Source organism: Ovis aries, chromosome 3, assembly GCF_016772045.2.
Source record: "Ovis aries strain OAR_USU_Benz2616 breed Rambouillet chromosome 3, ARS-UI_Ramb_v3.0, whole genome shotgun sequence".
Taxonomy (NCBI): domain Eukaryota; kingdom Metazoa; phylum Chordata; class Mammalia; order Artiodactyla; family Bovidae; genus Ovis; species Ovis aries.
The window spans coordinates 60,807,629-60,822,235 of record NC_056056.1 but is presented as its reverse complement, the minus strand read 5'-3'; the positions used below and the strand labels follow the sequence as shown (position 1 = coordinate 60,822,235).

The 14,607-nt window shown below is 47.2% G+C and overlaps 1 protein-coding gene across 5 annotated transcripts in view; it reads right to left on the bottom strand.

Annotated features, from left to right (window-relative positions):
• Positions 1-14,607, bottom strand: part of NCK2 (NCK adaptor protein 2) — a 118,753-nt gene that overhangs the window by 23,018 nt on the left and 81,128 nt on the right. For all 5 annotated transcript variants that reach the window (XM_060412122.1, XM_042246089.2, XM_060412121.1 and 2 more), the window contains one exon: positions 2,761-3,002. In XM_060412122.1, the coding sequence (XP_060268105.1) occupies positions 2,761-2,986 (226 nt within the window). In that variant the 5' untranslated portion in view covers positions 2,987-3,002. The remainder of the gene's footprint in view (positions 1-2,760; positions 3,003-14,607) is intronic.

The following is a 14,607-nucleotide window of genomic DNA, read 5'->3' as shown; positions in this document are numbered from 1 at the left end:
TGGGGAAAGTCTTGGCACCTTCCTTCTCAATACTGATGCCATGTCAGGTCTGATGATGGAGAGATAAGTCACTCCACCACGGTGCCTCTTGTCGGGTGCCTCCCTTTTCAGTGACACTGCTTGAGGGGCCAATGGAGGACTCAGGCCAAGACAACAAGGTCTCTTTGTCCAAGAAAAGCAAGGCTTTGGGTGAGCAAGGTAAACACATCAAAGCAAGAAAGACCAACCATGAAGGGGGGAGTTTCTCCCAGGTGATGAGAATACTGAACCCCATGAGCCTTTAGAGCAGGGGTCCCTAATATCCAGTATCTAACACCTAATGATCTGAGGTGGAGATGATGTAAGAATGATAGAAATAAAGTGCACAATAAATGTAATGTGTTTGAATCATCCTGGAATCATCCTCTCCCCTCCAGTCTGTGGAAAAATTGTCTTCCACGAAAACAGTCCCTGGTGCCAAAAAGGTTGAGGACCACTGCTTACTATAAATATTAACTGCTGTGGATTGATATGGATGTTCAGAACATAACTTTGTTGGTGTTTTTACAGTAGATGACGGTTGGTGCAAACATTTCCAAGGCCTGACGGGGGAGGAAAGGTGGAGAAGGGTGGTCAGTCCCCAGAAAAGAAGCACGGTTCCCCAGCACAGCTCTCAAGTGCCAAGGAGAGCTGCGCGGAGAGAGTTACAGAGGAGCGAATGTTGATTCTATTTAAGGAAGAGCTTTCTAGCAATCTGTGTTCTCCCAAAATGGAACTGGCTGGCTCCGTGGAAGGAGACATGAGCCTGCAGAGCTGGGTGGCCATCTGTTGGGGCGGGGGAGAAAGCCTGGCACTCCACACGTGGACAAGCTGGCTGAGTGATGCCCCCTGAGTCCTGGGAGTCCCAGAGACTGACCATGGCTCGTGAAAAATTGAACCTGAGCACAAATGTGCTTTACAGCTCAGCTGTCTTCTTGTTCTAGAAGCTGAAGGGAGGAAGGACAAGCTGTTCAAGGGGATTTGTGGGGAACTTGGAGGGCTACCTTCACCTTATTTCACTCCCCAGCGATCCATCCCATTTCTGGGTGTTTTATTCTTTATTGCACTTCCCCGATGGCTCAGCAGTAAAAAATCCACCTGCAAATGCAGGAGATACGAGTTTGATCCCTAGGTCGGGAAGATTCCCTGGAAGAGGAAAAGGCAACCCACTCCAGTATTCTTGCCTGGAAAAATCTCATGGACAGAGGAGCCTGGTAGGCTACAGTCCATGGGGGTCACAAAGAGTCAAACACGACTTAGTGACTAAATAACATCATTCTTTACTAGAATCTTGAGAATATATTTTTTTAAAAGGATTAGAAAGAAGACAAAACAAATCAACAATGTTGAGCATCTCCAAAAAAAAAAAGGGACTTGAGTGGATAAGGAAAAGAAGAAATAAAACTAAGTTCAGGGCACTCCTAAAGTATTTACCTAGTCATACTTTCCGAAATTCTAGATCACAGTTAATGGAGAATTATACGCACAGGACAACAGTGTTTCTTTCAAGTGACAAGCTTGGGAAAAAAGACAAACGGGTGTCACTTTCATGGAAAAGAATCAGATTGCTCATGAAAAGCAGAATTTCTCCATCAGGCAGAGTCTACAGTAGCTGATGTGATCCACACGCTGGCCAGTGTCTCATTTCTCTTTCAGAGTCACGGAAATAACCTAACCCATGACACAAAATTACTCTCCAGTGGGTGAAGGCTTCGTATGGTTTCAAAGAAAGTCAGTGGACTCTTCAAGATTGCAGAAAATGAAAGATGAATATTTTGCAACACTCATCACACTCAGAGCTTAATTCTCCTTTCAGTTTCCCTACCTGTTCCCCTCCCTCAAATGAAACCAATTCTCAGGTTAGAAATAAAAAGGAAAACTTCAAGGACATGTAACGTGGGTGATAACACTGACCTATTTCGAGAGCAAACTCTCCCGTGACAGCCAGTGGTCTCAGGGGTCACTGTATGGTGCTCATGGAAGGAGACATCACGGACCTGACCTTCAGGAAGTAACTCTGACTCCCTCTGCAGCCGTGACTACTGCAAGGAAGCCTGATGCCCACACGAAGGTGAGACCGGATACCATCAACTCCAGTGGACCCAGATGGCCTCTCTCATGTCCAGACACCAGGGAAGGGGACAGGCGCATGGGAAGAAAGCCAGGTGCCCAGCTGGCCCCCTGTGAGTCACCCCAGCGGCCTCGGCATCATACCACCCCCTCCGAGTCCCCACCTTAGCTGCCACCGTGCGCAACTGTGGTATGAAATGCCGCCAATTCAACAGGGGGAAACAATTCACCAGGTTCCAGGTGCTTTTCACTATCTCCTCCTCTACTCACAAAGGTCCCACGCACAGGATTCTGTGGGAGAAAAGACTGGATGGAATGACCCGGGTGGAGCTGTGGACGTGCCTGGAGAGGCTAATTCCCATCTCAGGCCCCTCCAGAACATTGATGCCAGGAGACTGAGATGTGCAGGGCGGGAGGTAGAGGTTCAAAACACATGGAAGGGTCAGCTTACAGAAGCCTCCGAACTTGAACATCGCAAGGAAATGACAAACAGGCTATTTCTGCACTGCATCTCAAAGCCCAGAGACTCTTAAGAAAGACGAATAGAAAGATGCCTTTTTTTCTTCAAACACGAATGAAAATGACGACCCCCCCGACCCCCTGCCCTGAGACTGCCCGCCCTCTGCGCTGGGCTAGGGTCCAGCCCAGGGGCCCGCTACGCCCGCCACTCACCGAGCGTGTCCTTGATGTTCTTCACCAGCGAGCCCTTCTTCAGGCTGTTTTTCCTCTCCACGTAGTTGGACGGCACATAGCCTGTCCGGTTGGCTGCGTTGCGCACCCGCCACCACGTCTTGGAGTCGTCCAGTAGCCACAGGCGCTCGTTCTTCTTGATGTCCAGCTCCTGATCCTGCTGGGCCGTGTAGTCCCACTTGGCTATGACGATGACCTCCTCTGTCATCTTTCATGGAGTACTTCTGCCAGCAAAACATTTGAAGAGAGTCATTAGAGCCCTGGCCAAACACCACTGCCTCCACTTGGAAAACTACACCCTGACAGCTTTTATTACAGCTTGGCAACCATCAGAAAGAATGAAGCGATGCCATTTGCAGCAACATGGATGGACCCAGAGATCATCATACTGACTGAGGCAAGTCAGACAGAGAAGGGGAACTTGTATGGCATCCCCTATACGTGGAATCTAAAAGGACATGATACAGATGAATCTTACAAAACAGAAACAGACTCAGAGACTTAGAGAACAAACTTATGGTGGCCAGGGGAAAGGCTGGGGGAAGGGATAGTTAGGGAGCGTGGGATGGACATGTACACACTGCTCTACTTAAAATGGTTAACCAACAAGGACCTACTGTAGAGCACTGGGAACTCTGCTCAATATCATGTGGCAGCCTGGATGAGAGGGGAGTTTAGGGGAGAACAGACACATGAATATGTATGGCTGAGTCCCTTTGTTGTCCACCTGAAACTATCACAACATTGTTAAGCAGCTATACTCCAATACAAAATAAAAGGTTTTAAAAAACAAGTTGGCAACTGGCTGTCTCTGGGGTCTTGAAAAAACCTTAAGATGACCTTCCTTCAACAACCTTTAGTATTTTGTTTAGAAATGACCAAATGCTTGACCTTATCAAGCAAATCTTAATTTTGCACAGTTGGAACTCTGTATGCTTTGCTTAAAACAACAAAAGCTTTCCAAAACCTACATAAAATAATGGTATCATAATTAAATATGTTCAGTTCAGTCCAGTCACTCAGTCGTGTCCGACTCTTTACGACCCCATGGATTGCAGCACGCCAGGCCCCCCGTTCATTGCCAACTTCTGTAATTTACTCAACCTCATGTCCATTGAGTCAGTGATGCCATCCAACCATCTCATCTTCTGTTCATCGGTTAAGTAACACCAGATTCTTACAGCTGACACTGTTACATCCATTTTCTCAGGATAAGCTGAATTTTCTGAACATACTTAATGACTGTGACACACTCAAACTGAAATGGTATCCTGGACTGAATCCTCAAATATGAACACTAGAGAAATCCAAGGGAAGTCTGGGGCTTCCCTGGTGACTCAGAGGTAAAGGATCTGCCTGCCAATACACGAGGCATGGGTTTGATCCCTGGGTCGAGAAGATCTCCTGGAGGAGGAAATGGCAACCCACTTTAGTATTCTTGCCTGGGAGATTCCATGAACAGAGAAGCCTGGTGGGCTACAGTCCACAGGGTCACAAAGAGTCAGACACGACTGAGTGACTAAATAACCACAGCAACAAAGTGAAGTTAGTCAATAGTTTACCACTAACCAACTCTTACTTCCGACACATGTCCCTTGTCAGGCAAGATGTTAGCACTTAGAAAACTGAGTGGGGGATATTTGGAATGCTTTGCACCATCTTTGCAGCTTTTCCATAAATATAAAATCATCCCTGGAACCTGAAACACAGATGTTTATAGCGGCTTCATTCATAACTGCCAAGATTTGGGAGTCATCCAGCTGCCCATCAGTAGGTGATGGGTAAATCAACTATAGTCCATCCAAATAATGGAGTATTATTGATTGTTGTTGTTAAGTTCCGGAGTTGTGTCCGACTCACTGAGACCTGCCAGGCTACTCTGTCCATGAGATTTTCCCAGACAAGAATACCAGAATGGGTTGCCGTTTCCTTCTCCAGGGGATATTTCCAATCCAAAGACTGAACCTGCGCCTCCTGCACTGGCAGACAGATTCTTTGCAACTGAGCCAGCAGGGAAGTGAAGTGAAGTCGCTCAGTCGCGTCCAACTCTTTGTGACCCCATGGACTGTAGCCTACCAGGCTCCTCTGTCCACGGGATTTTCCAGGCAATAGTCCTGGAGTGGATTGCCACTTTTTTCTTCAGGGGATCTTCCCAACCCAGGGATCGAACCCGGGTCTCCCGCATTGTAGACAGACGCTTTACTGTCTGAGTCACCAGGGAAGTCCGAGCCAGCAGGGAAGCCCCAGTGAAATATTACTCAGTGATAAAAAGAAATGAGCTGTCAAGCCATGAAAAGACGTGGAGGAACTTCAGATACATATAAGACTATGTGGAAGAAGCCCATCTGAGAAGGCTGCAGACTGTGATTCTCACAAAAACTCTCTCCTTGACCAAACTTGAGTCAGACTCCTCTGAATTCTCTGCGCAGACTAGACATCAACTCTCTGAATTCTAGCAAGAATCCTGCTGAGTTGCTGGACCCTTAGAGAGGTGACGCCTCTTCTTAGGAGGCATCTTGTGAGGTCAGTGCAGCCAGAACCCCCTCTCACCTCTGATGCTTCCTCTCATGTGCTCCCCACCTCCTCACTCCTGGACTACAAACTACCCCCCCCCCTTCCCTCCTGTAGGTGGATGTGAGCCCAGTCTCTCCCCACTATGGCAAAAATCCTTCAAAGTACTTCCCTGAGTAAAATCAGCTAAACCATGCTTTAAGAAGTGTCATGTTTTCTTCAATAAATCCAAGTATATAACATTCCGGAAATGGCAAAACTACAGAGACATTGCAAAGATCAGAGACAGAAGGAAGGAGGACTGGGTGGAACACAGGGATGTTTAGAGCAGTCTGACAATTCTGCACGATACAGTAACAGTGGACACATGTCATGACACATTTGTCAGGAAATACCAAGAGTGAACTCCAAAACCAAAAGTTTATTAAAACAACAAAGAATTCGGTATATTACCTACCTCAGTAAGTCAGTTCTCAAAGTAACAAATAGTAAAAGTATATCTGAATGACTACAGTAACTATGGCTAGTGTTTAGTTCTTCAGTCATACCCAACTCTTTGTGACCCCCATGAACCACAGCCCACCAGGCTCCTCTGTCCACGGGATTCTCCAGGCAAGAATACTGGAGTGGGTTGCCATTTCCTCTTCCAGGGGATCTTCCCGACTCAAGCATCGAACCTGCATCTCCTGCATTGGCAGGCAGATTTTTTACCACTCAGCCACCGGGGAAGCTCCACAATGACTATAGTTATGAGCTATTTCCTAACTTCTCAGGTAGAAGGTGGGCCAGTATGTTTGCAACAGAAAAATTCAACATTCAGTCATTTAAATGACTACACATTTACTCAAAACTAGGAAGACATGAATAATGGAAAGGCTTTTGACTGAAACCCTCTCCTTATCTGACAGGGAGGAGTTCTCATTATTTACAGGGTCTACTTCAGGATGACAGAGGGGACCTAGCGCACTGACTCCACAGAAGAATGAATCCCATTTTTAAATAACATGACACTCTCTGCTGCTAGATGCTAAAGACACTTATAAATAATACATGTTCTCCTCCTTCATGAATTAACTTCCAAACTTACAGATAACAAACCTTTGGGGAAGGAGGCGATGATGAATAAACCTTACACATAATGTACACAATATCCAGGGAGACAGTTTACACAAAGCTCATTTCTAAACTGTAGGCAATACTGTTATCTACTTTCAGAAAATCTCAAGTCCATGGGTGTCTCCATATGTACTGAACTCACTGTCAGGCTTGATTTTTGAAGGTCATGGAGGTCGTTTCTCTTTTTTCAGTCATGAGGGGAGGGGCCCGAGCAGTAAAAGGAATGAGGTTCAGACAGTATTTTATTGGGATACCAGGTTTGTGTCTCAAATTACAGTTGTTTTAAAGAGAGATTTTAACAAGAACAGCACATCATTCAAGACCAATCAAAGCAATCTATAAATTTTCTGCACAATTTAACTTCGTGAAAAAGCTGGTAAGTTAGGCTCTGGCTGGCATGGTAGGTTTCAGTGCAGGTTGACAATCACAGGGAAAGGAGCCTAGAACATGCTGTGCCTGACTCCAACCTCCTCGGGCACCTGGGACCCCCAGGAGTGGGGGCTGAATGTCCCTAGCATTTCACGGGCCTCAGGTGACTCCAACAGCCCTCCTTGAAGGTGCTCCTCCTGGGTCTGGAGCAGGGACTGTTGAAGTGAGTGCTTAGTCTAGGGGAGGACACTAGCGTGCACAGGGTGCTCATTTAATCTCCAAACACCCACCTCTTGGGGAAGTGCAAATTTTAAAGAGAGGGACAATCAGAGATTCAGTGACTTGCTGAACAGCAGAGCCAGGACTTGAGCCCAGGGTTGTGGTCCTGTGATCACTTCTTGGGTGAGTGATCAGAGCCCACCATCAACCACCACCTCACGCTAGCAATCACAGCTCTCCATCAACAACCACCTCACCCCAATGACCACACTCCCCCATCAACAACCACAACAATAGCCACACACCCCCATCGACAACCAATCACAGTCAGTGCACAGGTCTACCCACCCCGCCCACCAGCACCCAGGCCACAGACCCCACTTTGCCTTCCTTTGGCCATTCAGGCTGTAGAGACTGGCGGCTGGACGGCCACCCTGGAGGGAGCTGTTGGTAAGGGTAGGGGGGCAAGAGTGGGGGTTCCACCCAAGGTCCTGGGAAACTGCTCCAGGAGGCCAAGAGGAGCCAGTCCTTCCAGTAATGAGAAGTCTGATATGAGTGTAGGATGAACTGTGTAACAAGAAGAGGCTGGCACTGAATTAAGATTATCCCCCAATATAAACCAGATGTACAAAGTGACTTAAATTCCTAATACAGAAAAGCCATAACAGAAGAAAGTCTGAGGAAGTACCTTCTAATTGACCTCAGAAATTTTATGTCAGAAATGGGACGCTGATGTGGTCTAGGACTTACAGAGGTCAGATACAAAGCATAGTGTACATTTACCCCTCCAGCTTGGGCAGGTCAGGAAAATCAAATTTTTGCCTTCATTCACTAAGCTAATATTCACCCACCTATAGCCAACAGAAAGAAGAGCCACAAAGTTAATATTCTGCAGCCAGGCCATGTTTCATGTCATGCGACCAGTCATACACTTTTAACAGTTAGCGATACAGATTAGCAAGAAAAACCCTATTTTATACTGAATTAAAGAAACTCAGAAAATCTAACATGCTAAGCTGCTTTTTCAAGTCTTGGGTGGAAGAAGATTTAAAAAAAAAAAAAAAAAAAAAAACCCCAAACAGACTGGAATAGTTATAAAACTTTCTTGGCCCGGCAGTTGTCACTAACTCCTAAAATAATATCAGTCCTATTCTGGGACTCTCTAAAAAAGAGCCTGTTAACTGCAGCTTGCTGCTTTAGGGCTGGATTACATAATTCTCAGAACAACCAATACCCCAAAATGCTCACGGACACTCCCAAAGGGGTCTCGGGGGCCAAGCTGAACCACTCATAACTACAAACAAAAAACCTGAATAAAGAGTCTGGGGTTCAGGATTTCCTAGGTGGTCCAGTGGCTAAGATTTCTTGCCCACTGTAAAAGGTTTGATCCCTGGATGGGGAGCTGGATCCCATATGCAGCAACCTGAGTTCACATGCTGCAACTAAAGACCCCGCCTGCTACAATGAAGATCCAAAGACCCCACAACTAAGACCCAGTGCAGCCAAGCAAATAAAAATTAACATAAGAAACAATAATCTGGGGTCAATGCTTAGCTGGGCCTTCTGTGCATCCCCCTGGCCTTCCTCTCATTCTGTAGGACAAGACAGCAGTAACTGCCTCGCTTCAGGAGGTATCCAGACCCCTGGAAGCAGCCCAGTGATGTCGTGATTAAGGGGCGAGGTTTCATGTCATACAGGCCTGGGCTGGAGTCGGCTGTGCACCTCAGCCCAGCTGCCCTTCTGTCGTGTGGGGCAAGAAGAACACCTCCTCCAGGAGTTTGTGAAAACAGCTCTGAGCCCCCTGCCCACACACAGACTCAGAACGGGAATCACAGTCAGCATGAAAGCACTGTGCATGGTATAGCACTGATGGTTAGTGCCAGGGGGCCAGGCTGCCAAAATCTCCTGCCCAGTACTCTAGCATGTAAGAGGACAGTGCGGGGCGCTCAGGCTTTGGGATAAGACCCTTCTCGTCGGTTTGAATCCTGGCTCAGGCACTTTCCAGCCTGTGGACGTGGACAGGTTATCTTACATCTCTAAGCCCCAGTTTCATCATTCATTCAGTGTCTCTGTAGATCCATCGTCCCTGCTTCACAGGGTGACTGCAGAGCTGGGATGAGCTCACAGTTAGGAAGCAGCCCCATGGGCACCAGGGGGATGCTAGCAGCTCCTCCTATGACTGGGCTTCCCTGGTGACTTGGCAGTAAAGAATTCGCCTGCCAAGGCAGGAGACATGGGTTCCGATCCCTGGGTCAGGAAGATCCCTTGGAGGAGGAAATAGCAACCTACTCCACTATTCTTGCCTGGAGAATCCCATGGACAGAGGAGTCTGTGCATGGCGGGCTACGCTGCATGGGGTCACAGAGTTGGACACAATTTAGCAACTAAAAACAACAATCTTTGACCATGTGCCCCTCCCCATGGAGGAAGGCGTGCCAAGCCCGTTCTGTTGTTTATTTTCTCTTTTACATGTAGTGTATTTTTGTGCCTTAGGGAAGCAGTAATACCTTGACTCTCATCATGGCTTAATTAACTTGCTGAGAGCTGGAGCAACATGAGATTCCATATCGTGTCCTACTTGAAGTTGAAGTCTAGCAGCTGTAATTAGTGATACGCTTGCAGAAAGCCACCAACTGGCCTTTCTGTTCCCCTCAGGGCACCACAAGCTCCTGCCAACTCCTGTCAAATGAGTTGGCATCTGGTAAGTCTTATCTACCATGCAATCTGAAACTTTAATAAACTTGAAACTTTAGTAAAGAATTTATAAGGTCTTTTAAAGTTGCTTCTGACACCGTTTCTCTGAGTGGGTCTCCTTAAAGCAAGTGTACTATTTTAAAGTATTTGCAAAATAAACAAAGGGAGGAAAACAGTGTGATAAATGAGAGAAAACAATGAAAGTGTTATTTTTGTTTGGACTGACCGTGGCATGGTTACTCATGGCATTCTTTTTCCGTGGGCTGCTGTAGGCACTTGCATAGACTTAGCGGCTTGAAACAGCCCAACATTCCCTTACAGTTCTGTGGGGCAGAAGTCCCAGCTGGGTCTCACTGGGGCTGAGTCAAGGTATGGGCAGGGCCATGTTCCCTCTGGAGGGTCCAGGGAAGAATGGTCCTTACGTCTTCCAGCTTCTGGGCACTGCCCTGGTCCAGGCAGGTTCCTCTCTTATTCTTCAGCCTCCTCTCCTGCTCACAGGGCCTCTGTGGTCACAAAGGCCTGCAAGGGTGTTCCCCCAAGATGAGCTGATCAGTAACCTCCTTTCCCCCGTGTTTCCCCACATAGCCTGACATATTCACAGGTTTCCAAGGAGGAGGATGCGGACATCTTTGGGGGCCAGGCTAATATTCTTCCTACTTGTTTAGTTGCTAAGTCATGTCTGACTTTGTGACCCCATGGACTGTAGCCCTCCAAGCTCCTCTGTCCATGGGATTCTCCAGGAAAGTATACTGGAGTGGGTTGTCATACTGAAAACCTCTATTTGAGTGAATTTCTATAATAATTGGTTGACCACATTGAAGGCCTGAGCTCTTATAAAGAAAAAGCCTTAAGACCCATATTGAAGTAGATTACCTTACTGGACTAATTCAGAATGTATGTTGAAAATCAAGGTAAGGATGAATTTTTTTCCCCCATGTAGTCAGTCTCTTCTTACCAGTTGCTCTCCAATTATCTGCTCATAGCTCTATATTTGGATATGTCTATATCTATGTGTGCACACAGGTATTGTTCTGAAATTACAGGTTAATATGCCAGAGGTAAAATATTATATTTGTTTTGTTGGTCCTTTTGTCTCTGTTTTGAAGTCAATAAATCATATTTCATCCATGTAAGGTTTATATTACACAATGGGACTGGCAACATTTTAAAGCTGTTTATGACCCTGGTCTTCTTTGAGGCTGGCTAGATCAATCATTCTGAAGAAAGGTGATGAGGCAGGTGCATATTAACCTTGAATCATCAGCGTCTTTCCTTGACCTTTCCATTAGGCCGGGCGGCTGCAGCCTCAGCAGCCACTGTCAGCATATAACGGGCTCTCCCACCCAGCGAACAGATGAAACAGGTAACCTCAGGTGACGCAGGTGACCCCGGGGAAGGAAAGCCTCATCTGCGCTGAACGGGGCCCACCCTGCTCTTCATGAAGGAACCCGTCCTGTGGTCACTCCCATTTCTCTTGGCTGGGTCATTCCTCTCTCTCCTGGATTGTCTTTCCTGCCTGCTGACAGCAGACACTGTCCATTAGCCATTGAAGGGGCGCCCTCCGCTCCATTCCCTGGAGCACCCAGCCCTGCTCCACTTCCTCTCCTCCTCTCTTACAGGCCCCTCCTCATGCTTCCGATCTAGGCTGTCTGGGGGCTTCAACTCCATCCTTTTGCCCCCTCTCTAAACAAGCTGCTCCAAGTGTGGCCTCCAGCCCTGCCCCCCCAGACGTGGACTCCTCCTCCACCTCTGAGACACCTCCACCTGAATGCTCCACATGCTCCGACAGATGCGGACTCCTCCCCCACCTCTGAGACACTCCAACTGTTCTCCAACTCACCCAAACAGAACTCTTCACCATTTACACCAAACCACAGCAAAAGAAAACCAATTAAAGAGTGACCACAAAATCCACCCTCTCTGTCTCCCCAGGCCTCCTCTGAGTCCATGAGCATAAGATGAGCATCTGTCCAGGTGCCCACAAGGCAAAAATCTTGGCATGTCTCTTGCTCCATTCATTTCATCAGCAAAGTCGTCAGTTCACCTTCAAAATATTTCTCAAATCTTACCTCCGTCGGACCCTCCACTGCCCAGCTCCAAGCCAGCCCCACCTGGGCCCAGACCACACAGTTTTTTCTCCCCCACTGGTCAGTCTCCGCCCTCACAGCCTGCCTCTCTGGCAGTGGCCTGTGATGCTCCTAAACGGAGGGATGGTAGGTTGTATCTCCTCCGTTCAAGCCTCGCACCTTCCTATCACAGAAGAACGCGATCTGAGGCCAGCTCTTCCTCCAAGCTCACGCTCCCTGCTCCTCTTGCCTCCCCTGCCCCTCTCCCCCCTTCCCAAATTCACAGCGCCCCCTGATGAAACCAAGTCTCCGCCCCCCTCATCTGAAAGAACCGCTGCATCCACAGCTACTCCCCCCCAACACACACACATTTTCCTGCTCTCCTTCCTCTCTCCCTGGCACGTACTGGGACCTCACGTACATTTTTATTGTCTGCTTTTTCGCTGAATAAGATTCCTCGCAAACAAGGATTGTGTCTCCTCATAAACTGAGCACTTAGAAGGGCCTGAGCCTGGGTACCCAGCGAGCATGTGAACAGCAGCACGGGTGCTCTTTGCTAGCAGCTGTGTGGCCTCCACCACCAGACTTCTCATGGACACAAGACACTGAGATGCTACTTCCTGTGCTCAAGTCCTGATGTGCAGCTGGGTTCACAATTAAGGAACTTTATTTAAAACAATCTCACCTTAGATAGGGACTTCCCTGGTGGCTTGGTGGTAAAGAATCTGCCTGCAATGCAGGAGACCCAGGTCTGATCCCTGCGTAGGGAAGATCCCCTGGAGAAGGGGATGGCAACCCACTCCAGTATTCTTGCCTGGGAAATCCCATGGACAGAGGAGCCTGGTAGACTACACAGTCCGTGGGGTTGCAGAGAGTCAGACACAACTGAATGACTAACACATACTTTCACATTCACCTTTGATACCATCATTGTTATTCTACATAATAAGGGCTCTTCATTCATGAAGGAAGCCATGGAATAATTTCAATTAAAATTTAAAATTTTGTGTCATTCAGCTACTTTGATTGAGTAAAAGGGGAAAAGTACACAGAATATACATAAATATTCATGAAATACAGATCAATAACGAAGGGCGAAATTCTAAATTTTTCTGACAACTGATGAGAGCAGCAAGAGAAAAGGAAAGATGAAAGTGTAGCAAAGCTCATTAAACTCCTGAGGAGGCACTGTCTCAGACCTGGAGATGTGCCTGTCAATAAAATGATTCAAAAACTTTGCATTTATCTTTAACAGTTCCCAAATTTAAAAACAGGATGTTGAACACTGAAGCAACACAAAGCATACACATAATCCTTCCAGCAGAGCTGTAAGAATATAAGACTCCCTTTTATAGGAAAGCACTAAAGTGTATAAATAGTGGTATGCATAGCTGGCACAGTAAAAGATCATTCTAGTTCAAATAAATCTCGATTCTCTAATGGGAATTACCAGTCCTCCCAGGGGTGGCTGCGCGGACACCGGAGGGCCTAGAGGAGCTATTCCACGTTCAGGGTCGGGAGGGGCGGCGGTGAGGAGATACCCCTCGTCCAAGTTAAGGAGCAGTGGCTGCATTTTGCTGGAGTACATCATGAGAAACGCTGGGCTGGAAGAAGCACAAGCTGGAATCAAGATTGCCGGGAGAAATATCAATAACCTCAGATATGCAGATGACACCACCATTATGGCAGAAAGTGAAGAAGAACTAAAAAGCCTCTCAATGAAAGTGAAAGTGGAGAGTGAAAAAGTTGGCTTAAAGCTCAACATTCAGAAAATGAAGATCATGGCATCTGGTCCCATCACTTCATGGGAAATCAATGGGGAAACAGTGGAAACAGTGTCAGACATTATTTTTGGGGGCTCCAAAATCACTGCAGATGGTGACTGCAGCCATAAAATTAAAAGACGCTTTACTCCTTGGACTTCCCTGGTGGCTCAGACGGTGAAGCGTCTCTACAATGTGGGAGACCCGGGTTCGATCCCTGTGTCGGGAAGATCCCCTGGAGAAGGAAATGGCAATCCACTCCAGGACTATTGCCTGGAAAATCCCATGGACAGAGGAGCCTGGTAGGCTACAGTCCATGGGGTCGTAAAGAGTCGGACACGACTAAGCAACTTCACTTCACTTCACTTACTCCTTGGAAGAAAAGTTATGACCAATCTAGATAGCATATTGAAAAGCAGAGACATTATTTTGCCAACAAGGGTCCGACTAGTCAAGGCTATGGTTTCTCCTATGGTCATGCATGGATGTGAGAGGTGGACTGTGAAGAAAGCTGAGCGCTGAAGAATTGATGCTTTTGAACTGTGGTGTTGGAGAAGACTCTTGAGAGTCCCTTGGACTGCAAGGAGACCCAACCAATACATTCTGAAGGAGATCAGCCCTGGGATTTCTTTGGAAGGAATGATGCTAAAGCTGAAACTCCAGTACTTTGGCCACCTCATGTGAAGAGTTGACTCACTGGAAGAGACTCTGATGCCGGGAGGGATTGAGGGCAGGAGGAGAAGGGGACGACAGAGGATGAGATGGCAGGATGGCATCACTGACTTGATGGACGTGAGTCTGAGTGAACTCTGGGAGTTGGTGATGGACAGAGAGGCCTGGCATGCTGTGATTCATGGGGTTGCAGAGTCAGACACGACTGAGCGACTAAACTGAACTGAATTGAATCCTCCCAGATCAAAATATGATGAAACTGGCAATTTGTATGGAAACGCAAAAGATCCTGAACAGCCAAAGCAATCTTGAGAAAGAAGAATGGAGCTGGAGGAATCAACCTTCCTGATTCAGACTATATGGTACTGGCACAAAAACAGAAATACAGACCAACGGAAGAAGATAGATAGCCCAGGGAT